Source organism: Dasypus novemcinctus, chromosome X (genome assembly GCF_030445035.2).
Source record: "Dasypus novemcinctus isolate mDasNov1 chromosome X, mDasNov1.1.hap2, whole genome shotgun sequence".
NCBI lineage: Eukaryota > Metazoa > Chordata > Mammalia > Cingulata > Dasypodidae > Dasypus > Dasypus novemcinctus.
The window spans coordinates 122,085,779-122,112,582 of NC_080704.1; the positions used below are offsets into that span (position 1 = coordinate 122,085,779).

The 26,804-nt window shown below is 40.3% G+C and overlaps 1 protein-coding gene across 1 annotated transcript in view; it reads left to right on the forward strand.

The window, feature by feature from the left end:
- Positions 1-22,307, forward strand: part of RTL4 (retrotransposon Gag like 4) — a 117,700-nt gene extending 95,393 nt beyond the window's left edge. Inside the window, 4 exon segments of the mRNA XM_071212978.1 lie at positions 21,355-21,435; positions 21,438-21,683; positions 21,686-21,741; positions 21,744-22,307. Of these exon segments, the coding sequence (XP_071069079.1) occupies positions 21,355-21,435; positions 21,438-21,683; positions 21,686-21,741; positions 21,744-22,307 (947 nt within the window).
- The last annotated feature ends 4,497 nt before the right edge of the window (positions 22,308-26,804 follow it).

Sequence of the window (26,804 nt, forward strand, 5' to 3'; positions counted from 1 at the left end):
GCCTAGACTAGAGTAGTAATCTGACCTGGCTGGAAAGAAGCCAGTCCCTATGATAATGGTGATTTTCAATCAGCTCTGCTTCCCCTCATATCAGGGTAGGAGTTAAAATGGAGGCTACAAGCCTTTTCCCAACTTGGGTAGTTTCAAACTTTAGTGTTCTTAGGATTGGGATTTAGTCACCTGAATTTACTAATCAGTAACTGAAGTCTGTACTTGACTGTCTCTTCTTCCTCAGTTTTTGGGAAATGGAGCTTCAAACTCAATCCAGGTAATAGCTCTGGAGGCAGATTGTGCCATCAGCATGGGATAGAAACCAGCCTCCATAACAGAGTGCCCTAGTCATGAATCTGCACTGCATATGTGAAGTTTCCTCCTTCTGTTCTTCCAGGGATGTTGCAGCATGCTATTATGGTCTCTTGGGCTTCACAAATAAGTGATTTAGATAGCTCTGGGTGATTACTAACTGCCTTGTAGAATGAGCAGACTCTTGGAGGTCTTTACTCTGCCATCATTGTGCCCCTCTCCCTCACAGTCTTTCCTCTTACAAGTATAGATGTAGTCCTATCCAGTAGTGATGTTTTGCACATCTCTGTTCCAGTTCATGCCATGGACTATCAGTGGCCTCTTGATTATCAGAAACAGAGCCATTTGTCACTTTGAATAAGAGTAGAAAACTATTGCGAAATCCTCAGAACCAATTCATAAATCCCATTTTTAAGATTTTTTTTTCTCATGAACCACTCCCAGTACCCAGCTGTGTTACTTAAAATTCTCTAAGGAAACAATTCCAAGAAGAAATATCTGTAAATAATATGAGATTTTATAAAATTATCTTATGTCACCATGGGGTGCCTGAGTCCAAGTTCTGTAGGACAGTCTGGAATCCAGGAACTCTGATGAAGGTTCTTAATGAGTTCCCCATGAGAAACTGGCTGTCTCAAATAGAGATGAGAATTCTCCTCCTGAATGCTGAATAATTTCTCCTTTTTAAGGTCTTCAACTGATTGGATGAGAAGTCACTCATTGCCAAAGGCAACCTCCTCAGTTGATTGTAGATATAATCTGGGATAGGTGCAATCAACTAAGTGATGATTAAAGTCTAGGAAATGCCTTTGCATTGCAGTTAGCCCAGGGCTTGCTTTTCCAAACAACTGAACACATTGTTTGGCCAGCTGACACATTGACCTAATCATCACAAGTATAGAAAGATTAACTGAGAAGGATTTGGGATTGGACCTCAGTCGAGAGAGCCCTAAAAATGACATGAATCATTTTCCATTTCTGATGCCTAAAATTCTTCATGGCAAAGTTGGACATTTTCTCTACCTTGAAGCTGTTTAGGAAGTTCTTGCTTGTGATTGTATATGATAATATGTACAAAGTTTCTGTAGCAGATTGATATATTTATGAATTCCAAAAAAGATAATTATGCTTTTAAACAGATCTGTTCCTCTAGGCATGATACCCTTTGATTATATTAGGTTCAGCTGAGATGTCTTTGATTAAATTATGTTAAGATTAAGGCTTTGATTCCACCATGTCATTAGGGTATGCAGGGTTGAGTCCCCACCCCCTTGGTGGACTGAATAAAACATACTTTCACACAGAGAAGAACACAGAGGAAGAGAGATAGCTCATTAGAAAAGGTAGAGGTCCCAGGAAGAGAGATGAGCCTGAGAGTCTACGGCTGACCTTATGAAGAGCACAGAGCAGCCAAGCTTGGAAAGATACCAGCTCTGGGGAGAGAGATAAGCCTTATGCCAGTCTAAAGCTGAGATCAGAAGAAGATGGGACCGTGGAGCCTTAAGAGCCAGAAGGAAGGTTGAGCCTTTGCAGACATTGCTCACCATCTTGCATTAACAAGTGGCAACAGACTTTGGGTGAGAAAGTACCTCTTATGTTACCTTGAGTTGGATTATTTAAGACCTTGTGACTGTAAGCTTCTACCCAAAATAAATATTCTTTATAAAAACCAACACAGTTCTGGTACTTGCCATCAGCACCCCTTTGACTGACAAATACAGATGCTTATAGTAAGTTTTCTCTACCATGAGCAGAGCTGCAGGTTGCCTGTGCACCACAGGGGCCTGGCAGTGGAAAAATGATTCAATCTAAATGGACTAAGCTATTTCAGATCATCAGTTGCAAGTGGTATTCAGTGCTAAGTGAGTTGTACTTAATAAATTAAAGGTGAAAGAGACAGCAGGGAGCACAAATGCAAGAGAATACTTTTCATCTTAAATTGAAAGTGTTTATTTAATCACTATTTGTGATCTACAGTTCAGAATTTTTCCACTCTTCAATTAATTGTTTACTTGAAACAGCATGGACTCTTTGAAATGAAGGCATTGAAAATTGATGGAGAAACCTAGCAAAATCTTGAAATTTGGTTAACAGGAATTACTGCCTTTTATTCACTGATACCCCCTCCTCAGAAATAGGGGACATCACGTAGATGGTATAGGTGGGTATGGTTCAGGTTGGCTGTGTATCTGAGGATTCTAAATTGCATACAAATAACAACTAGTGTACTCTCCCACTTTTTAGGTGTGTGCTTAGGCAAGTTACAAAATATATGGGTTTGAAAGGATTCAGTCATCTCTATAATACTTCTCTTTTATCTGATTCTTGGTGTCTCCACTATAAATTCTCTCCAAGTGCTGAAATTCCTCCAGGGATGTAGAACTCATAAAATATTTCATGGAGACACTAATTTCATCTTTGTGCCCTCCATTACATCTTTAGATAGATCCTTCCTTGTCTCTGAGAATATGAGAATAATTATCCCACATGAGAGGTTGTTCGATACTTCGTATTTGTTATCCATAAATTAACTTCATCCTGTTCCTTGACTTGACTTAACATCTCAAGGTCCTTGTTTTCTGGTCTGGCAAACAGCAAAATTATAGTCAAGATTGAAGCTAACATTTAACATGGAAGTGGTGTTTGTTTTTTGTGTTTTTTTTTTTTGAGGTTTAAATATCTGTATACAGTGGGTGACATTTAAAGGTATAGAAACTTAAACATTCCTTTTTGGATGTTGTTCAAATTCTTCATATATTGATTAGATGAGTGTGGTGGTGGCTCAGCCAAGATTTGTTGAGAAGGTCCCAATTAAAACTATTTCATCTCATATTGTGTGGATATATGGCAACATCCATATTAATGTTGTTCATAGATAGTTTTCATGAACTTAGGAGCAGTACAAAAGTCTTCATCTGTCCTCATCATTGGTTTTAGATTGCAAAAACCAAGATGACGGAATTTATAGGGCTTAATTGGGGAAGGAGGATAGGGAACAGAAAAGCCAAAAATTGTTGGTAACAATGTCCTTCCTTTAATCTCAGACCACTTCCACTGAGACTCCATTTCCATGCTTGCTTACGAGGCTTCCTTCTAGTTAAACATGTTTTCATGACTGGAATTTAGGTCTTATTTTCCTTATCAGAATTGTAACTTCAGATTGCCAGGAGGTATTCTTCTTGTACTTCCTTTAACCCTTATCACCTCAGTGTATTCATCAACACAGGTTTATGTAAAACCCATGTGATCAGCCCTGTGAAATGTACCACAGGGATTGAAGGCATAGATGCTTACCCCTGGAGGGAGTTTGCAATTTAAGTGGGAAGACAAGATTTAAAGAAAACATCAGAGGACAGAAGATATAACTACAAACTGGTTTATATGATTCGGACGACAAATACATTAGAAAGAATGAAAATAACAGTTTGTATGTGCTGGTACTTTATATGTAACCACATTGAATACTCCTAATATACCTATAAAGCAGATGTCATTAAAATTCTTTACAGAGGAGTACCAGCAAGATGGCAGTGGAGTAAGGAGCTTCTAGAGTCAGCTCCTGCTATAGGGTAGTTAGTAAACATGCAGAGCTCTCTGGAGCTAGCTTAAGCACCTGTTTGGGGGCTCCAGGAGGCCAGAAGAGCATCCTGCAACCTCCTTGAAGGAACGAAAGGAAGAGAGTATCCATCTGCTGAGAAGACTCATAAGTAGAGTGCTCTACACCCTGGAGGCTGGTGCCCATCCTTCGCTGGAGGCACAAGCTGCCTCAGGAGAGGTTCTGTGGCTGGAATTGAAAGCTCCACTTCCCCAAAACGGGGGAGGAAGAGATGGTTGGGCATCAATTTCAGCTACTGATGAGTAAATTCAGTGGGCTAGAGTATAATACTGAGAACAGCTAAAGTTTGAGCCTGTCCACGTCAGAAAGGGGCCAGGAGCCGCCATCTTAACTCCATGCATAGCATAAGGGGAAGAAGGGAAGACTGAAAATCACAGTGCTGGATGGGACTGGCTTCTTTCCATCCAGATCAGATTGCAGCTCCAGCCTAGGGCCCAGCCCCTCCTCCAGCAGGGAGGAAGTTGTGGGCACCTGAACCAGCCTCTATGGGAAATTACCAGCCAAGCCACAGAGGCTGGTTATTATCCTACTCTAGTGGCACAAACCACCCCAGGAGCTATTCTGTGGCTGGAATTGGAAGCTCCATTTCCCAGAATCAGGGGAGGAGGAGACAGTTGGCCACCAATTTCAGCTACTGATTGGTAGACTTGGCTGGCTAAGATATAACACTGGGAACAGCTGGGGTGTGAATCTGTCCAAGTTAGAAAGAGGCCTGTGTCTGCCATTTTGACTCCCCCCAGGATGAGGGGAAGTTGGATTGACCAAATATCACGGTGACTGTAGGAACCAGTTACATTCACCCAGATTGACCTGCAGCCCTAGACCAAGCTTCAGCCCCACCTCTGGCAGGGAGGAGGCTGGCAGTCCCTGCACCAGCCTATCCAGTAACTTCAGGTACATTTGTCTGCAGAGAATGAAAATCAGAAGTCTAGAGGGGCAACTGCTGTCATCTTGGACCCACACTGCATAGATTACTGCCCACACCTGCAGCTCTATCCCTGCCCCAGGAAGGAGAGAGAGGGGTGTGAAGCCTCATTCGTCTCTTTGGGCAACTACATTCTAGGCCAGTATGACTGGAATTATCCCACACAGCTGTGACTCTGTCCCTACCCCTGCAAAGGAGAAAGTTGGAAGAAGCTTCATTGGTCCCTGGCACAATGAGGGAAGCTTGAGGCTCCACGGCTTACAGCATCAACTAAATGCTTGGCTCCTACTGCACAACCAGCAATGGAGAAAGGGCAGAAAGCCCTAAACTAAAGAGAAAAATTGCACCCAGAATAAATACTCTAGTAAGCCAGATGCCAAGACACCAACAAAAAATTACAATCCATACCGAGAAACAGGAAGCTCTGGCCCAGTTAAAGGAACAAGATAAGCCTCCAGATGACATTAAAGGAGTTGAGACTACTAATCATAGATGTTCAAACAAATCTCCTTAATAAATTCAATGAGATGGCTAAAGGGATTAAGGGTATTAACAAGACACAGGATGAGCATAAAGAAGAATTTGGAAGCATACATTTAAAAATAGCACTTCTTATGGGGATGAAAGTTGCAATAAATGAAATTTTTAAAAAAACATTGGAATCCTATAATAGCATATTTGAGGAGGTAGAAGAAATTATTGGTGAGTTTAATGAAATGGCCCCTGAAAGTGAACACAAAAAAAGAACATATGAAGAAAAGAATGGAAAAAATTGAACAAGTTCTCAGGAAACTAAATGACAGCAAAAGGCATGCAAACATATGTGTCATGGGTGTCCCAGGAGGAGAAGAGAAGGGAAAAGGAAGAGAAGGAATATTTGAAGAAATAATGGTAGAAAACTTCCCAACCCTATTGAAGGACATAGGTACCCATGTTCAAGAAGCACTATGTCCTCCCATCCAAAAAATCTGAATAGATCAACTCTGAGACACACACTCATCAGAATGTCAAATGCCAAAGACAAAGAGAAAATTCTGAGAACAGCAAGAGAAAAGTATTGCATAACATATAAGGGATATCCAATATGATTAAGTGCTCATTTCTCACTCAGAACCATGGAGGCAAGAAGTCAGTGGTCTTATATATTTAAGATACTACAAAAGAAAAACTTCCAGCCAAATATCTTCAAAAATGAGGGTGAAAGTAAAGTATTTAGAGATAAACAGAAACTGAGAGAAATTCTAAGCAAGGGACCAGAATTTCAGGAAATATTAAAGGGTTTACTGGAGCCTGCAAAGAAAAGACAGGAGAGAGAGGCCTGGAAGAGAGTCTAGTAAAGAATATTATATCAATAAAAGTAACTAAAGTGTCAAAAGAGTGGTGAAAATAAAATATGACCAATAAAACTCAATTAGTCAGGAATAAACTTAACCAAGGATGTAAAGCACTTGTATTCATAAAACTATAACTCAGTGTTAAAAGAAATCAAAAAGTTCTAAATAACTGGAAGAATATTCCATCCTCATCAATTAGAAGACTAAATATTGCTAAGATGTCAGTTCTACTCGAAATAATATACAGATTTAATGCAATCCCGATAAAAAATTCCACCAGCATTTTAAAAAAAATTAAAACAAGGTCATCAAATTTACTTGGAATATATTTAGGGGATTTGAATCTCTGGACTGACAATGTGATAGCCAGATCCTGAGCCTCAACAGACTCCAGCACCTACAATCTGATTTATTGGACTTACCACACTCAGCTAAGATGGAGTTGAAGAAGGACAACCACCACACCATGGAGCCTAGAGTGATTACAACTGAAAATGGGAGGATTGCATCCAGCATCCAGGTGGAATCTGAGCCTCCTCTTGACATAGAGGTGCAATGGACACAACCAATCTAATGTCCACATAGAAGAGGTGGCATTGGAATGGGAAAAGTGGACATAGTGGACGAAGGGTATGGGGAAAGGCAGGAAGAGATGAGAGGTGGAGGCGTCTTTGGGACATGGAGCTGCCCTGGATGGTACTTCAGAGGCAATCACCGGACATTGTAAATCCTCACAGGGCCCACTGGATGGAATGGAGGAGAGTATGGGCTATGATGTGAACCAATGTATATGAGGTGCAGAGGTGCCCAAAGATGTACTTACCAAATCCAATGGATGTGTCATGATGATGGGAACGAGTGTTGTTGGGGGGGGGGGGGGAGAGGGGGGGTGGGGGGATGGGGTTGAATGGGACCTCACATATATATTTTTAATGTAATATTATTACAAAGTCAATAAAAAAAAATTACTTGGAGTTGTAAGGGGTCCTAAATAGCCAAGGAACATCATAAAAAGGAAAAGCAAAGCCTCATCTCCATACTTTAAATCATATTACCTAGTTTTAAACATAAAAAGAGTATGGTAGTGGCCTAAAGACAGACACATAGATCAATGGAACCAAATTTATGGTTCAGAAACAGACCCTCACAATTATGGTCAAGTGATTTTTTACTCACCTGTCAAACTTAGCACAGCGTGGACAGAGCAATCCATTTAAAAAGTGATGCTGAAAGAATTGGATATCCGTAGCTGAAAGAAGGAAAGAGGATCCCTATCTCACATCTTATCCAAAAATTAACTCAAAATGGATGAAAAACTTAAAAACAAAAGCAAGAACCATAAAACATCTAGAAGAAACTATTGGAAAATATCTTCAAGGCCAAGTGGTAGGTGGTGGATTCTTAAAGAAGATAATGGGAGGTCTGAGTGTACTACTGATGTTTAATATACGTAGAACTTTCAATTAGCTTTACTGTAAAAATTTGTAAATATATAGAGTGGATGGTTAACACATACTGAGTAACAGCTAGTTTATAAATGGTAGTCTAGGTATTTAAATGCCGACTGAGAGAATGCTAGAGAATAATCTAGGAAATGAATAGCACAGTAAACCAAGAGGTGGATGAGATTGTGAGCTAGAACAAATGTACATCACTACTGCAGGGTGTTGGGAATGTGGAGAAGCATGGGAAAAATACAGCTGGAGTGACCTATGGACTGTGGTTAGTAGAGATAATAAAATATTCTTGCATCTGTGTGAAAGATGTACTATGTTGATAATGAGGCAGTATGGAAAATATGAGCCAAATATACACTATGGACATGCTAACAATCAGATATTATCTTATCTGTAGTAAATGTTCCATCACAATGTGGTGTGTTGATGGACGGGTGTTGTTAGGGAATTCTGCACATGTGCATGATTATTTTATAAGTTCACAACTTCTGTCATAAAAAAATTTATTTAAAAAATAATAATAGGGTGGGTTGGGGGAAAAACGCACCAAATGTATGATAAGGACTATGATTACTAGTAAGATTTTGACAATATTCTTTCATAATTTGTAACAAATATCTCATTACAATGCAAGGCGTTGCTGGGGGGTTGTTGTATGTTACCTCTGTATGATGTTATGCATGTTTGCTTTGTAAGTTCACAACTTTTACTACACACTTGTTTATGTATGTTCATATATAAATGATATAAAGATAATAATAGGGTTGTTTGGGGGAAAAATACCTTGGTTAGTAGTAATATTTTGACCTTGCTATTTAATCATTAGTTCAAAAGGTTTATCAACAATGCAAGTTATTGGTGGTAGGGTGAATTATGAGAGTCCTGTATGATGTTATATATGTTTGTTTTGTAAGTTCACTGTTGGAAACTGAGGCACAGTGGCCTCTCAAGGAGAGACGTGCTGTCTCCATGCTAGTGCTGTCTCCATGACTATGCTTGCAACCTAAGGAATGCAGTGATTGGGAGTTCCCAGCAAATGGACTGAAGCTGTTAAAAGCTGAAAGAAAAGATGAGCTCATACCTTTTGTAAAGAATAGAACACTTAGACTTTGTACCTTGAGATAAGATTTTTTTCTAAAATTCCTTAGACTATAGGTAATGCTGATAGTTAATACGTGTTGCTCCTTAATGTCACGTAGGCTATGTTTGTGCTAGGTCTGTGCTTATTGGCACGTAGGCTGTAGTGGTCCTGTTTGTAGACATGTACACTGTTGTATATAAAGAGCCCCTTGTAATCAATAAAGTCGTCTGATAAGCTTGAGGCTTCAATGCTCTCAGAACCCCTGATCCCAGTCTCTCTTTGTCTTTCATTCCCGATACACTTCGGGTCCATCAACTCTGACTGTTCACAACTATTATTATACACTTATTGTTTATATATGTTTATGTATGAGTGATATACTTCAATAAATTAATTTTAAAAACTCCTTTAAAGATATGGCACATGAAAGCCATAAACATTTAGAAATACATCAATGGTCTTAGTGGTGCTCTGTCGTGGTCCCTAGGGGAGCAGCGACAGTCTCCCAGGTGCAGTGGCGGGGACCGAGAGGGAGTGAGGGTTCAACAGTGAGCCCCTGATGCTAATGACTATGCTTGTGAGCTGATAAGCCTAAAATAAGAACAAGGCCTAGAGCAGCATTGTGCCTGGGAATTTCCTCCTGTCAGCCTTCATGTTACTCAAATGTGGCCAGTCTCGAAGCCAAACTCAGCATGTAAATGCAATGCCTTCCCCCCAGCGAGGGACATGACACCCGGGGATGAGCCTCCCTGGCACCGAGGGACCACTATCAACTACCAACTGATGATGCAACTGGAAAATGACCTTATATGGAAGGTTCAACGCGGATCCCTGTCTACATAAAATAACATGACTTTAAAATGCTGTTTGACCTAATGTAAGGGGGAAATGGAAAGGAGAAATGAGTTTATATGGCTACGAGTCTCTAAAAAAGAGTCTGGAGGCTGTCAGAAGGATTGCCCTTATGCACAACTGAGCAGAGTCTGAGAGACAGATAAAGCAGATACAACCCCCAGATATTGGTTCCTTTGAGGGCTAAAGAGACCCATGGGAGTTATGGTCATGGCCGATGGAGTTAACTACCAGGTCAGATGGCCCCTCTTTGGAAATGGTGTTTATGTGTGATGAATCTGGACTCAGATGGGATCTCCCTTCATAAGACTTTCATGCTAATGTGCTGGAGGTGCAGTTAGTGTCGGGGTTTAAGATATATTTAGGGGGTTTGAATCTCTGGACTGACAATGTGATAGCCAGGTCCTGAGCCTCAACAGACTCCAGCACCTACAATCTGATTCATTGGACTCACCACACTCAGCTAAGGTGGAGTTGAAGAAGGACAACCACCACACCATGGAACCTAGAGTGATTACAACTGAAAGTGGGAGGATTGCATCCAGCATCCATGTGGAATCTGAGCCTCCTCTTGACATAAAGGTGCAATGGACACAACCAATCCAATGTCCACATAGAAAAGGTGGCATTGGATTGGGAAAAGTGGACATGGTGGCTGATGGGTATGGGGAAAGGCAGGAAGAGATGAGAGGTGGGGGCGTCTTTGGGACATGGAGCTGCCCTGGATGGTGCTTCAGGGGCAATCACCAGACATTGTAAATCCTCACAGGGCCCACTGGATGGAATGGGGGAGAGTATGGGCCATGATGTTGACCATTGACCATGAGGTGCAGAGGTGCCCAAAGATGTACTTACCAAATGCAATGTATGTGTCATGATGATGGGAATGAGTGTTGCTGGGGGGTGGGGAGAGGTGGGGTGGGGGTGGTGGGGTTGAATGGGACCTCATATATATATATATTTTTTAATGTAATATTATTAAAAAGTCAATAAAAAAAAGAAAAAAAAAACAACCAGCAATTATGAGACTGGTAGTTGAAACAAGGCCTTGTTTGAAAGCTCATGCTCTTCTTAACACATCAGGTGTCTTTCCACAGCTCACAAAATAGAGAAGTTAGAGGAGACCCAAATTGTCAGAGAAAGATGCATGGAGAATTTCGAACTTGAGCTAGGCATAGGGAGAAAATAGAACCAGTTTTTAAGAAGAGCATGGAGAGGACTAGAAGGCAAGAGTTACCATTATTTAATGCTTGGAATTAGAGATGGAGGCTTTGTTTCTTTATATGTAAAATGCAAACCTTATACCTACTTCATCAGGCTGCCATGACTATTATGTGGTCTGCTAGAGAGGTGGTAAAGGTATGTTCAGCATATTGTTATTTATGCCTCCAGTGCCTGTCAAAGACATTGGCATTCCCTCAAAGCATTGTAAAAATGAGGCCAGCCAGAAGACAGAATCCTTTTAAATAGACCTGCAGGCAGGTAGTACTAATTAGAGTATTTTAAACTGGAATAAATTAGGTACTCAGGATATTATAACTATTATTATCCCCAAAGAACCACAAGAAGTCTGATACAGCTGAGTGAAAACAAAACTAGCCTTTTCCATTCTTACCAAATACAAATGTAAATTTCTATATTTGTTATGTATCAGAGGCCCACTATGTGCCCAGCACTTATAGGTTGGAAATGAGACTTAGACCCAATCCTGCTGCAAATGGTATATGTCATATGTCAGAAAATCTCTTGTGAACTGAGTAGCAAAACACTTGATCTTCAGGAAATCACAAACTTCCAGAGCATAGTGGAATCCATTGTGGTCATTTCACCTCCTATATACCGTAGACTCTCTTCAGGGTCTTAATTAAATTGACACGTACAGCAGAAAGGCAATGTTTGTCTTTCGAATTTCTCCATGGTTCCATGTATTGCTTTTATGTATGTTCAAACCCAGTGACGTGATGCCTACCCAGTGACTGATCATCTTGCCTGTGCCCAGTCTCCAGATCCTTGCCTCCCTAACAAAGCTCACCCATTACTTTATTCCTCTTCTCTGCAAGATTGAGAGAAAAGAATGGTGCAAATGGGTCATATGGCTAACTTCTTGGAAAACATTATGAGCCATGACTCAGGCTGGTGACATTCAGGTATGTGATGTGGCAGCAAGGAGATAAGAAAGGGTAGGTGAAGGAGGAGACTGGGAAATGGCTTAGGAGAAATGTTAAATTGGCCCATAGAGTGGGTAGTTTTCTGGAGCAAGTGTGGCTAATTGATATTAGGAAGGGAAACAAGGATACTGTAACAGGGGATGCTTGAAGAGAGTTTGTAACACTCCATAAAAAAACAAGGTCATGTTTCTATCTGAGGCAGGAGTAATATTGTTGCTAAAAAGATGTGAGATCTGAGTTCTAGCAATGACCAAATTGACCTCATCTAATATGGGGAGATGGGGATAACTTTTCCACCAAATTCACAGGCAGAACAGAGCAAAACAGTGCACATCTCCCAGCAGAGACCACAGAGCCCTGAGAGAACAATCAGCTCAATTGCCACTCTCTTTCTTGCCCCCAAGTCAGCTATATGCCACATGCATTACCAGACCCGCATTCAGCCCATTGTTTGCAGGGAACATGGAGTTTCAGGAACAGCCTTGGAAGGAAGCATTCCATATATCACTTCACTTCAGGGATTGCTTTTGGGCCCACATATTTTCCAATTTCAAAAATGAAAATAAATCTCAAACTGAAAAGTCCTTTTGAGAGTGTTCAACCTAGAGTTTCTTAAAAGTGTTGTCAGGGAACTTTCTACATTAATTTCATCTGCAGAATTGATTAAAATGCAGATTATCTAGCCTCATCACATTTGGGCTGAATCACACTCTCTAGAGGTAAAACCCATGTAACTGTATGTTAAATTTCCAGGGAATTCTGATGTAAATTGACATTTTAAAACCTCTGATAATTGTTGGAGCTCTTTGTAGTTCTGTGTAGTCATTGTCTACAGGTCTCTTATATCAGAATTGCCTCAGGTGCCAGTAATTTCTGGTTTCTGGTCAGTAATTTCTGATTTCTGCCCTTCCTACTGAATCAGAAGATTTTACGTGAGCCAAATTTTGAGAAGCCCAATTTCTTCTTTGCATATACAAAGAAAACAAAGCCCAGACAAAGGGAAAGACTTGTCCAATGTTGATACTCTAGATGGTGGAAGAGCTAGGATCACACCTAAGTCTCCAGACAAGTACAAACATTATTCCCCTCAACAGTTATTTATATCTCAGTTTAGGTTCTTTAACCTTAGCATTCATTGTAAGTTCTGGAATTCAAGAGTGACAGTGTAACTGCTCTAGATGTTTGCTTGAACCTAGGTCAAAACTTCTCCTCTCTTGGGTTTTGGAGAACAGATTGAAAATGAAACAGTGTAAGATCTTAAATATCTCTTATAATTATCAAGCACTGCAGCCCCTTCTCCAAACGGGACCTTAGGAGACTATGGAGTGGAGTAGTTTTATGTCTTGAAAAAATGATACCTATGGTTTTGAGCTAAACATAGGCATAATAGTAGCCTGAAATAGCTTACAGAATACATTTTCTTTTGTTTTTGTAATTGGAACACATACCATGCAAGTAAAAGCATAAACAGCCCAGAGATTCAAGTCTCCTGAGCATATAGCAACCCCAGCACAGCACCAACCACAAGTTCAGTAAAAGTGACAGAAGAGGCATGCATAGAGAGGTCACATCTGATTCCAACTCCATCACAGGAGCACAAATTCCAAAGTAGGGCCCATGGGCAAGGTACTGAACTCCAGAGTCATCTGTCATGACTGTAGGACCTGGATGTCATTGTGGTCCTCAGAAGCACCACTACCTGGGTTGTATGTACTTTGGCTGTCTCTGAGATCCTGTTAGATATGCATAAGCTCTTTCCAGTTCATTGGATTTAACTAGGTCATCTAACAGGGAGGTGAGGATGTTCAACCATCACACTTGGTAACCAAGAGAGTCTACAGCTGCAAGCAGGAGAATTCCATCCTTCATCCATATGGGACCTAAGACCCCTCTCAATTTAGAGGTGGAATGGACATCGCCATCCCTGGGTCCTCAGGATTGAGGAATAAAATATGAATTAGAGTGGATTTACTGGTATTTTACTTTAAAATTATTGTTACTCTAGAAATGGAAGAAATTATATCATTGATGTGGAGATGGTGGCTGCGGGAGTTGCTGAAGGCAGGAAACGGGAAAAAGAGGTGCAATATTGGGGCATTTTCGGAACTTGGAGATGTCCTCAATGATATTGCAGGAACAGATGCAGGACATTATATATCCTTCCATATCCCACTGAATGGAATGGGAAAGAGTGCAAACTACAGCATAGGCTATAATCCATCCTGTGTCACAATGCTCCAAAATGTACTCATCAAATGCAATGGATGTACCACACTAATGAAAGAAGTTGTCAATGTGGGAGGAGTGGGGGTTGTGGGGAGTCGGATATATAGGAACCTCATATTCTTTAAGGTAACATTTTGTATGATTTATGTATTTTTAAATAATATTTTTTAAAAAGCCTAAAACACATGCAGTTTTGTGTCTGACTTGGTCCAGGCTCACCAGTCTGACACCCAAGCCAATGCATTGGTGCTTCTAGCTCTGTCTTTCCTTCATCTCCTCAAGGCTATGGTATGGAGCTCCTTCAAACTGGCAGGCTCTGACCCAGGATCCTCTGGATCATCCAGTAGAAAGCCATTGACCCTTAAATCCAAAATAGAGAGCAGTTTGCAAAATGGTATGGCACAGCAGGTTTTCTTTGAAGGATTAAGCAATCTCTGTTGACACCAGTGCCCTTGTATGGTTTGCATTTGGGCTAATCCTTATAATTTTAGCAAGTGTTTCACCCATGCTACATGATTAAGAAAAGTAAATGCTGTGCCACCTTAAATACATAACTCTGTGAAGAAAATGGAGACCTCTTCAAAAATTCTAGAACTTCTGAAGGTAGAGAGATAGGGCCAAATGTAGGAACAGGGAATGAAATATTATAAACCCACCTTCCCAGTCAAAGGAAGAGATTGGTACAGATCCATAATCCCTTTTCTTCATTTCTGAAATAAAAAAGCTCTGTAAAATATAAGCTGTTTTTTTAATTAAGTTTGTTAAATAACTCACTTGGTGCCAAACATGACCTGAACATACATGAACTTAGTCTTTGTCCCTTTTAGTATATAAGTTCATACATTTTTTTCCTGAAGGAATATTACTAGATTAATTATGTAATGATTCTTCAGATGCCGCTGTGGTCTTGTAAGATAAATATATACTCCATGTTATATGTTATACTTTCTAAGATGCAAAAAAAACCTACATCCTGAATTCTAAAACACAGTCACATAATAGTCTTCAGATCTAGATTAATGATAGCTAACTTGCCGTCTGTATGAAGTTGTGCTAAATTCCTGTCACTTAATTTAATCTTTTTAACATATAAAATACTTATTATAATATCTTGATTTCAAATTTTGATAACTGATTCTCAGAGAGGTTAGATAACTTGCACAGAATCATGCAGTTTTTGGTTAATTCATGATTTGGAATCAGGTCAATTTGACTCTAGAACCTACATGCTTAGCTCTTGTACTCTACTGCCTGGGAGAGATGAGTAGTTGTAAAGGACTGTGTGAACCCTTGTGGGCTTTATTGGTAGATACAATAGACTACTGCCTATTATATATGACTTGAAGACAACTTCCTTCCTCCTGTTTTGTTCTTGCCTCATCCCTACTCTTCTATGATGCTACTAATATGGTTGGCTGTATTCCTTGAGGTCCATCTTGACGGATTTTCTCACAGAAACAATGTGCATCAGAAATCAACTGAAGTTCCTGTTTTTTTTTCATTTTTTATTACCTTATTTTAAGAGATACATAGATCACACAAAATTTTACATAAAAAAATATGAGGTTCCCATATACTGCACTCCCCACACCCCTCACTCTTCTCACATTGACAACTTCTTTCATTAGTGTGGTACATTCATTGCATTTCATGAGTACATAATTTGGAACATTGCTACACAGCACTGGTTATAGTTTATGTTGTAGTTTACACTTTCTCCCGTCCATCCAGTGTGTTATGAAAGGTTATATAATGTCCTGCATCTGTCCCTGCAATAGAAGAGTTCAAAATATTCACAGATAAACAGAAACTAAGAGACTATACCAATAAGAAACTTGCATTTCATGAAATACTAAATGGAGTTCTACTGGTGTAAAGAAAAAGACAGGAAAGACAGTGTTGGAGGAGATGTAAGAACAATTAAAAAGACAAAAAGAAATGAAAACAGTGTATGACATACACATTCCAAAGAAAATATGGCTAATGTAAGTCATTCCTTGAGAGTAATAACACTGAATGTTTATGGATTAAACTCACCTGTCAAGAAAAACTGATTGGCAGAACAGATAAAGAAATATGACCCATTGATATGCTGTCTACAAGAAATCCACTTTAGACCCAGGGGTTCAAGGAGGTTGAAAGTAAATGGCTGGAAAACAATCTAACAAGCAAACAATAACCAAAAAATGACAAGAGTAGCTAACTAATATTCGACAAAATAGACGTTGAGTGCAAAACTATTGTGAGAGACAAAGATGGATACTACATATTAGTAAAAATGGTAATCTTTCAAGAAGAAAGAACAATTATAAACATTTTTGAAATTCCTGGGCTCCTCCCTATTCCTAATGAATCAGAATATCTAGAGAACAATAGAACCTAAGCTATTGTTGTGCACACTAAAGTTTGAGTAAAATGTAGGGTAATCCTCAACTCTGATAAACTAACATCTTACCTATCAGTTGACACATAGCTGGGCTTGTGTTTTAGTCTGCTAGGATACTGAAACCAATATACCAGAAATGGATTGACTTTTACAATGGAGATATAGTAGCTTACAAGCTTACAGTTCTGAGGCTGGGAAATGTTCAAATTAAGGCATCATCAGGCAATGCTCTCTCCCTGAAGACAGGCTTCTGGCAATCCTGGACTCCGCTGTGACATGGCAGGGCATATGGTGGCATCTACTTGTCTCTTCTTTCTCTTCTGGGTTTCATTGCCTTCAGCTTCTGGCTTCCGTAGCTTTCTCTCTCCTACTCTCTGAGTTATATTTTCTAATAAGGACTCCAGTAAGAGGATCAAGGCATTCCCTGCTCCTCATCTTAATGAAGTAACCTAATATAAAGACCCTTAACTGAAGTATTCTTGTCAAAAATTATCACCTACAATAGATACACACCCACTGTAATGGATTCTTTATAAGAACATGATTTTCTGGGTTCCATCAAACTTCAAACCATCACAGCCTGTAAGAAAGAATTTGTGGATTGACATCTGAGAAGTGGAAGATGTCTGGAAGGTAGATCAGGAGACTGGAAGAGGGATTGCTGGGAAGAAAGGAAGAGAAGCAGTATATCCTTACTTTGACAATACGCTATGAGCTCACCATTGGCATTAATCAGTTGCATTGGAAAACATTTGGAAGCATATATCTCATTTTTGCTTCTCACATTATCTACCTTTTATTTCATTGATGTTCACAACAACTCTCTGTGATAGATAAGTCATTCCCTTTAGATAAATTAGGAAAGTGAAACCCAAATGGTTTCATCAAGGTCATTCAACTGATTAGTAATAGTGTTTGGATAAGATCTTCTGGCCCCAATCTGATACTACTGCTGTCTTCCATTAATTTCTTCCATTAGTCTAGAGATCCTCTAGATTAAAACTGTGGAATCAAATCATTCATTTTTTAAAGGTTTAATTATACAAATTTTGTTTTGCCAGTAGCCAATTTAAATGTATTTAAAACAGTATGCTACACAAGGAAAGGGCAATGAGAAGAGTTGCACTACAGAATGCTTAAATTGATATGCCATATGTTTGGGATTTGTTTTTAACTTTCACTTGTTTTATTCTTGTTACCTGTGCAGAGAGGTCTGTTAACTGTTTGATCTTTATACCTTTAAGAATATTCCATTCTTAAGAATTTTCTGTTCATTAGATTCTCCAGCTCACCTCTTCATCTTGCCTGTGAGGTCTTAATCATCTCTATGGCACTCAAATGTGACCTCAGATAAGGAATAGGAAACCTCCCCAAAATGGATTAACTACAATCATACCAATCAGATCTACAAAGCAAAGCAGGCTAGTCTTGGGGCATTAAGAGTCAAATCCACTGCACTTGGGGAATTGTTGCTATTCCACTGGGGAATGTGATAGAGCTCCCCTGGATAGGAACTCTGCACTCCCTCAGTTGTCATTTTTTAACTGTAACTACTATGAACATATCCAAACATTTTTATGTACCCTGTATACAAGCCCTGGAGAACTCACTTCCAACCATGTACCCCCCCATCAATAACACCCCACACCAGTGTTCTTCCTATGCCATAGTTGAAAAAGCTTTGTTTTTGACATTTTGCCTTTCATCATTGCAATAGGTTTTACCCTGTATGTACAGTGGCAAGGCAATTCTTTCATTTCTTCCTCAGTGCCTATATTCTTTCTTTTGTTTGTCTAATTATTAAGCTTGTCTTCACAAAAGTTTTAGATCACAGTAATTCACATATACAATATATGGTACTCCCACATATTGAACATCAAACCCTTTGTCTCTTCCCCAGCAATGATCTTTTTACATGTTCATATTACATGTGCTGCAGCTGATGTACAAATATTGAAGCACAGCTTTCAAACATGGTTCCATTTTGGTTTACATTATGGTTTATATTTTAGACTATACAATTTTCTAAATTTTTAGTTATCTTATGTTTCACATTATGGTTTACATTTTAACCTATGACTTTTATACATTTTTGTTGTAATTTAACATACCCTATATCCATCATTGCATGATCATGTTGAACACTTCCATTGCCCCACAGTTACACTGTTTCCATTTATTCAATACCTCTCTCCCCCTCTCCTCAGGACCCACATTGACAAATAATCTTTATTACTTGAAGGGCCATACTCACAGATACTTGCCACAATATTGAGGGCTTGACATACTTGACTATCCTAACCCATTGGGAGCCCCCAATTCTCTTGAGTGATAGAAGTCCCTCTGTTTGAGAACATCAGTCCCCCCCAGGATGTGGGTATACCTTCACTTTCATTGTATGGGTCTCCACCCACTGATATAACCCACTATGACAAGATGAGCACTCACACACTCCCTAGAAACCTTCCCTGTGTCAGATGCCCCCCTTAAGCATCTTAAACCAGTAAAGAAGGATGGTCCAACAATGAGTGCTGCATTCAGCTCACAATAGGTTAGCTCAAAGGGAAGGCAATGCAGAAATAAAGGTAGAGACAAAAGAGGGGAGACAAACCTGGGGCCAGGGGACTCACAGCTTCTGGAACTGAGAGCCTCAACCCTAGTTTTCCCATCACATTTATTGGGAAACTCCTAAGCAGCTGTTTGCTATCTGAACTGTGACATCATTTACAATAACAGGGAACAACTGCAACATCTAACAATGGCTACATTTAACAGGTGTAACATTTACAATAACAAACAGGTAAGCCAGTTTTCCACAACAAATGAGCCCCTGATACTGATGACTATGCTTATGAGCCTGTGCCACTGAAATATGCACTAGGCCTAGACCTGCCGTGTGCTTAAGAGTTACCGCCTGAGAGCCTCTGTATTGCTCAAAGGTGGCCACTCTCTAAGCCAAACTCAGTATGTAAATGCATATCTTCTCCCCCCCCCCCCCCCCAGTGTGGTACATGATTCCCAGGAACGAGCCTCCCCAGTTTCAAGGGACTACTACCAAACAGCAGCTGATGATGTAACTGGAAAGAGACCTTGAATAAAAGGGTCAACTCAGACCAGCAGAATTTCTCAGCCTACATGTAATATCAGGTGTTAAAAACTGCTCTTTGGTCTTGAATAAAAGGGGGACATGGAAAGGACAAATGAGTTTATATGGCTGAGTCTCCAAAAAAAAATCAGGAGGTCATCAGAGGGGTTGTGCTTACACACACCTCAGTCCCAGAGACAACCAAAGTAGATGCAACCCCAGGTACTGGTTCTCCTGAGGGCTACAGAGACAGGTTCTATGGTCATGGCAGATGGCTCTGTAGTTCAGGGCCATGTCAGTTGGCCCTACTTTGGAGTTTGTTTTCCTGAGTGTGATTCAGTTGGACTCAGATAACACCTTTCTACACATGCCTCTTCTGTCACTTTTACTGGACCAGTGGTTGATGCTTGGGTTGGTGTATACTCAGGAGACCTGAATCTCTGGACTGTCCATGTGACAACTAGGACTTGAGCCTCAGCATATTTGCAACTCCTACCCACTAGTTTATTGGACTTATCCAGGCCAGCTAACAGGGAGGTGAACAAGGTCAACCATGACATCAGGGAGCTAAGAGTGCCTACAACTGCAAGCAGAAGAGTTGCACACATCATCCATGTGGAATCTAAGTCCCCTCTCGATACAGAGGTGGAGTGGACATAACCATCCCAAGGTCCACAGATGGAGGAATAGGGTAGGGACCAGAGTGGACTTACTGACATTGTAGTATGGAACTGTTGTGATTAGTAAAGGAAGAAATTGTAGCATTGATGTTGAGAAAGTGGACATGGTAGCTGCTGAGGGTAGGGAGAGGGAAGAAGAGATGTGATGCGGGGGCATTTTCAGGACTTGGACTTGTCCTGTGTGGTACTACAGGACAGATGCTGGACATTGTATGACCTGCCATGGCCCAGTGGGTGGGCTGGGAAGAGTGTAAACTACAATGTAAACCACTATCCATGTGGTACAGCAGTGCTCCAAAATGTATTCACCAAATGCATTGAATGTCCCACGATGAGGAAAGAGGTTGTTGATGTGGGAGGAGTGGGGTGAGGGGGGTGGGGAGTATATGGGGAACTCATATTTTTTTAATGTGACATTAAAAGAAAATAGAGTAAAAAAAAAAGTCAAGCCCAAATAGTGATTATTCCAATTCAGAGTAAGTGCTTTTTAGAGCAGTGCTTCTCCAACTTTATATACATATGAATTACCTGGGAATTCTTGTTAAAGTGTGCATTCTGATTTAGTAGGTCTAGGGTGGGACCTGAGAGTCTACATTTCTAACATTCCTGGTACTGTCAATACTGCTGGTTTGTATATTACATTATGAGTTGCAAGGGCCATGAACAGCCATCATGCCCAAGAAACATATGCAAATTAACATATTTATGGCCCTGGAGGAAGTGCTATTTTGGACAGCAACCCTGTTGAGCATGCCAGCTCTTGTATTGACTAGCTATGTAACCTTGGACACGTATCTTCACCTTTCTGGGTTTCTATTTTCTCATTTGTGAACTCAGGAGTTTGGCCTGGATGATCTCTAAGATCATTTTGGACTGTAAAGTTATTTGATTCTCTGGTGAAAAAGTCCACTTTAGAACCAAAGGCTTATTCTACAGTCGAGTTTACCCTGCATTACAAGAAATAGGAGGGGAAGAGAGAACTCACTATGACTCTTGTATTTATCTTTTTAATTCCAATTCCTCTTTGTATTCTAAGGTCATTTATTTCCTTTGAATGTGCAGAAAAATTGGCATTCTCTTTTTCATGGCACCACTGAGTAGTGAACAGTTATATTTGGAATCTGTCCTACACAGCTCTTAGCATTCCCTTTTGACTTCTTGTCATCACTCTTTGGCTACTTGCCAATTATTCTTCCTCTCTAATCACAGAGCAAACTTACTGCCTGCCCATTGGTCTCCAGTACCTAATTCTACTAAGTGCCTCCTGCTTCAAAGAGATATAATAGAGAAGTACACAGAATCACCTTCTACCTTGCAATTAGAGCATTTCTCCATCTGGCAGAGAATCTGATTCTATAGCCACAAGTGCGGCACCAGATTGAGGAGAATATTGCCCCAAGCAGCCAAGTCCTGCCAGTCCTGGCCACTCCAATGATGCCAGTACCCTTCTCACTTGAGCATCTTACTCAGTTTCATGATGACCATGCCCATTTCTCAGTAGGCATTCCAGGCACTACTTACTTGACAGTTCTCAAGATCCCCAGTCCTACAGATGATGTCCAGGTAAAGTTATTTTTGATTACCTATCTCAGGAGTTGAAGAGTTGTGGGGACTTATCTGGACCTGACCAGAGAGTATACTGGTGAAGCAATATGTTAACTTCATTCTTGATTTTCACCAGTCATTTGGTAAGCCCCCAAAATAGGAAATGTTCCATTTAGTAAGTACTAAGATTGACAAAGGTGATGACTCATCTCTGCAGTATGTTACTTTTTCGAGTTCCTTGCTGAAAATTTGAAACCACTATGAGAAATCAGTTCTGAGAGGTACTGGTTGGTCCAATCTGTGACAAAATGAGTGGTACACATTTGGACAACTTCCAGATCTGATCATTCAGTGCATTCAGTTGAACAAGAAACATAGTGACAGGCCACAGCTTCTACACTCAGAGATCCAGCTCCCACAATTGACTTTCCTGATCTACCACCAATACTTCTCCAGCCCTACAAGTACACCACCAAAGGAATAAACTATATTGTTGCAGGAAGGCCAGTTGCCTCTCACCACAGCCAAGTGAGCCCACCAGCAAAAAATGCAGTTGTGCTTATACTGTAGCCGGGCTGACCAATTCACAAGAGATTGCTTCACCAAGCATTCTTGAGCTCCATCAAAGCTAAATAACTCAGCTTGCTAGTAAGTGGAGTCCAGAAAAGTCACTTTTCAAACTTGCATTCCTATCACTACCAGCCTTACTAATTTATATCCTGCACCAACTTTTAAAATCCAGATACTACTTTACAGATAGTCATGAACTCATGTGCATCTCAGAATTAAAAAAAAAAAAACAGACCTTAGGTTGTTGGAAATAGCTAACCCCTTACACTAATCCTAACCCCACAATGTTGAAAACACTTCATGGGCACTCTCTGCCATTGGTACCAATGCGCCAAAAGTATAGGATGTCTGTAGGCAAAATTTTGTCAGTCTATCCAATGAAAACAAGCCTAACAATGCATTAGTAACTCCTTCCCCACCAATGAATGGGATCTGGGTTGAGTTTTTTGGCCCATATCCTACATCTTCTGTGCCTAGAATTGAGGCTATGGTGGCTGCTGGCGGTGGGGAATGGGAGGAAGAGATGAGATGTGGAGGCGTTTTTGGGACTTGGAGTTGTCCTGGGTGATGCTGCAGGGACAGTAACTGGACATTGTATGTCCTCCCATGGCCCATTGGGTGGAACATGGGAGAGTGTGGCCTATGATGTGGATCATTGACCATGATGTGCAGTGGTGCTCAGAGATGTATTCACCAAATGCAATGAATGTCTCATGATGATGGAGGAGATTGTTGCTATGGAGGGAGGAGTGGGGTGAGGGAGGTGGGGGGTATATGGGGACCCCATACTTTTGAATGTAATATTAAAAAAATAAATAAAGACAAAAAAGAAAAAAAATAAAGAATGGTCCATATAACTGGTCATTAATCATAAAAAAAAAAAAAAAATTGAGCCCAGGCCTTTCACCCTAACGTTTCTTGGTTCACATCCTAATTTCCTGTTGGTTTGGGATCCTTTTCTGAAGTCCTAATGCCTTTCCCATATCTTCTCAAACTTTCCCTTCTAGGGTGTATGTCTTGTTCTGTTTAATCCCACCTGCTGGCAGCAGTCTAGCTTCAACCCAAACCAGCCTTTCGGGAACCACAAATGTACCACTCTTCCCCACAACTATGTATTTTACTGTCATTTAAAGATTTCTGTTTACCCTATACAACAAACCTCTTGGTTATCAACAAACCAAATTGGACACGAGTTCACTATGACCCTTTGAACACTGTGCTTGGAATTGGTGGGTCCCTTCCTTGAAGACTATCCCTTCATTCAGCTGCATTCTTCACCCTATCCCTACCAATTTCAGCTTATTCTCCTCTTCCACAACAACTCTCCTTAAGTTTCCAACATGTCTCAGAGCCACGTCAAGATGGGCTAGGATAGAAATCTCTGACAAGTATTTAGCGAGAGTTGGAAGAAGTAAGTATCCCATAGTAATTACTCTACAACATGCTCTTCCTTCCTTTGATAGGGAACCTGGACAAATAAATATCACCTAAACACTGAGGGGAAGGGCCTGCCATATTTCCCGATTCTTTGGCCCTCAATGTGCTCAATATTAAGGAATACTAATCACTGTTGTTGAGCTCTACTCTTATGGGCCACCTCTAGGGGAACTCCTATGGTTGAAGATCTTGAAAAGCAATGACTGGCAGACAATTTTCTAAGTCATCACATCTGAAAAATCCTGGGACACATACATGAATATCACCTGTGCACAAAATTCAAGAGGTGGGAGTTTTCTTTTGTCAGGAGGCCCTTGGCACACATTAGTTCTGTGTATGGATTCCTTATGCTTCTGAACTAAAGTAACACTGTACTGGAAAGGCACAACTCCCTAAAATGTTAAGGATATCCAATGAGCCAATGATGATCAGTGTTTTCTGGTTATTACCAGTCCTCTGTTACTTGCATATTTGTAATGATGTATGTCCCCATCAGAGATCTCCTGAAGAATGAGCAGTCATTCCACAATCCAAAGCAGCCATCAATGTCTCTCAGAACATGAAATGCCATTGCACTTTGTCCTTGTCCTTGCAGAGTTGTACTAATATTGACAACACTTAAGCTCAACTAGGACCTTACTTCCCTCATCCTATAGCATTTAAAAACAGACCCTTTTCACCAAACAGTTCTTGCTAACCACAGTGCCACCCTTTATTTGCATCCACAAGAGTTCCCTTTATCAACTGCTTGCCTTGCTTCCTCCTTACTCCACATGCCCCCACAAAAGGAAAACCTGAGTACACATTTCAGTTTTTCCAAGGAATCCCCTCTGAGGTGCTGAGATTATATGAGATCCTCTTCCAGGAAGATCTGTTTCAGCTTGTAGTGACTGGGATTATGTGTAGGTAATCTGAGCTGTCAAGATCAATTTTAAATAAAGGACTAACCTAGTGGCCTCCAATCACTTTCCTTACCAATTCTTTATATCCTGGAACAGCAACAGAAGTGAGTTGGCATAACCATCAGTATTTCCTAATCCTAGGGTCACAATTTATAATTGTGGCCTTCTTCACAAAGATGCATCACTTTATTTCCTGTTTGTATTCTCTATTTGCAAACATATTAGCTTCTTCCACTAAGAAATCTTCAGACTTCATAGTGTCCCAGAACAGGTAATACTATGGTACCTTCCATTCACCTCCCATTTGAGCAGGCCCCTCTTTGAGATATTTCCTATCAAGGACTTCATGTGCCCTAAGTAATACAATCCAACAGCTTGGCTACAATAAAAATTTCTGAAGAAAAATAGAAGATCTAGGATATATAGAATTTCTACCAGTATCACTTCCCATTTGAGCAGGCCCCTCTTTGAGATATTTCCTATCAAGGACTTCATGTGCCCTAAGTAATACAATCCAACAGCTTGGCTACCATAAAAATTTCTGAAGAAAAATAGAAGATCTAGGATATATAGAATTTCTACCAGTATCTTGGCAACATCTAACACCTCAAGCCCTTGAGAGGGTTCTGGACGCTTGTATTAAATCTGTACAACACCCTACATTGGTGGCCATGTTTCACTGCCTCCAATGAAGCTCCATACTTCACTTGACCAAGAGAATGGGAAAACATTCAAGGGAATATAATTATATGAACCATCAAACTCCCTTGAGGCCAGAATCATTGCTATATTTGAAAAGCAAATGTCCTAGGAGTGAGTTACATGATTAAGCAGTCAGTAGAACTATTTTAGTGAATGTATCTTGATACCCAGACCATGATGTCCAGTCACGGATCTCCACTAATAGCTTTGAGAACTTTGTGGACTAAATTCTTTGTATCATCTCCTCATATTGGATTTGAATGTTGGGTCCATTTGAATCTGCTTCCTGTTCAATGATTTCTAGTACTGACTCTACATGACTATGGTTCTCTTATCTGTCTACAATTGTCTAGGCAATTATGACTGTATTCTACCAACTCCATTAACTTCAGAAAAACCTAGGGGAGGACCATGTAGAATTTCAGCTGTACCTAAGTCCCAAAGAGTCATACTTTTTGGTCATAAAATCTGATTTTGTGGATATATAAGAAAAGGAATAAATGTCTACAAAGTCAGATATTATGCCCAAAAGAGACAACTCAGTGATATCCAGTCACTGACCTCCACTATAGCTTTGAGCATTTCATACACTAAATTATTTGTAACAACTCCTGGTATTGGAATTGATTCTTGGGTCATTTGAACTTCCTTCCTGCTCATTGATTTCTTTTTTTTTTTTTTTGAATTTACAAAAAAAGACTTGCCTTTTTAAAAAAAGATATATGAATCACAAATAAAGTTACATTAAGAAACATAAGAGGTTCCCATATACCCCACACCTCATCCCACCTCACTCCTCCCACATCAACAACCTCTTTCAGCATTGTGACACATTTATTGCATTTGGTGAATACATTTGGAGTACTGCTGAACTGCAGGGATTATAGTTTACATTGTGGTTTAGACTCTCCATCAGTACACTCAGTGGATTATAGTAGGATATATAATGTCCAGCATCTGTCCCTGCAATGTCATTTGGGACAACTCCAAGTCCCAAAAATACCCCCACAGCACATCTCTTCTTTCATCTCCCTGCCCTCACCACCAGGACCACCCTCTCCACACTAATGACACAATTTCTTCAACTGCCAGAGTCACAACAGCTCTACAGAAGAATACTAGCAAGTCCATTCCTATCCACATTACATTCCTCCATCCTGTGGACCTTCGGATGGTGACATCCAGTCCACCTACAAATCAATAGGGGGCCTAGATCCCACATGGCTGATCGATGTGACTCTCCTGCTTGCAGTTGTAGGCACTCTTGGTTCCCTGTTGTGGTGATTGACCACTTTCAACTCCCCGTTAGCTAACCTGGGTAAGACCAATGAACTGGAGAGTAGGAGGTACAAATCTGCTGAGGTTCAGGACCCAGCCAGCACATAGAAAATCCAGAGATTCAAGTCCCCTGAGTATACACCAACCACAGCATCAGTCATAGTTTCACTAAAAGTGACAGAAGAAGGATGTATAGAAAGGTCACATCTGAGTCCAACTCCATCACACTCATGAGCACAAATTACAAAGTAAGACCC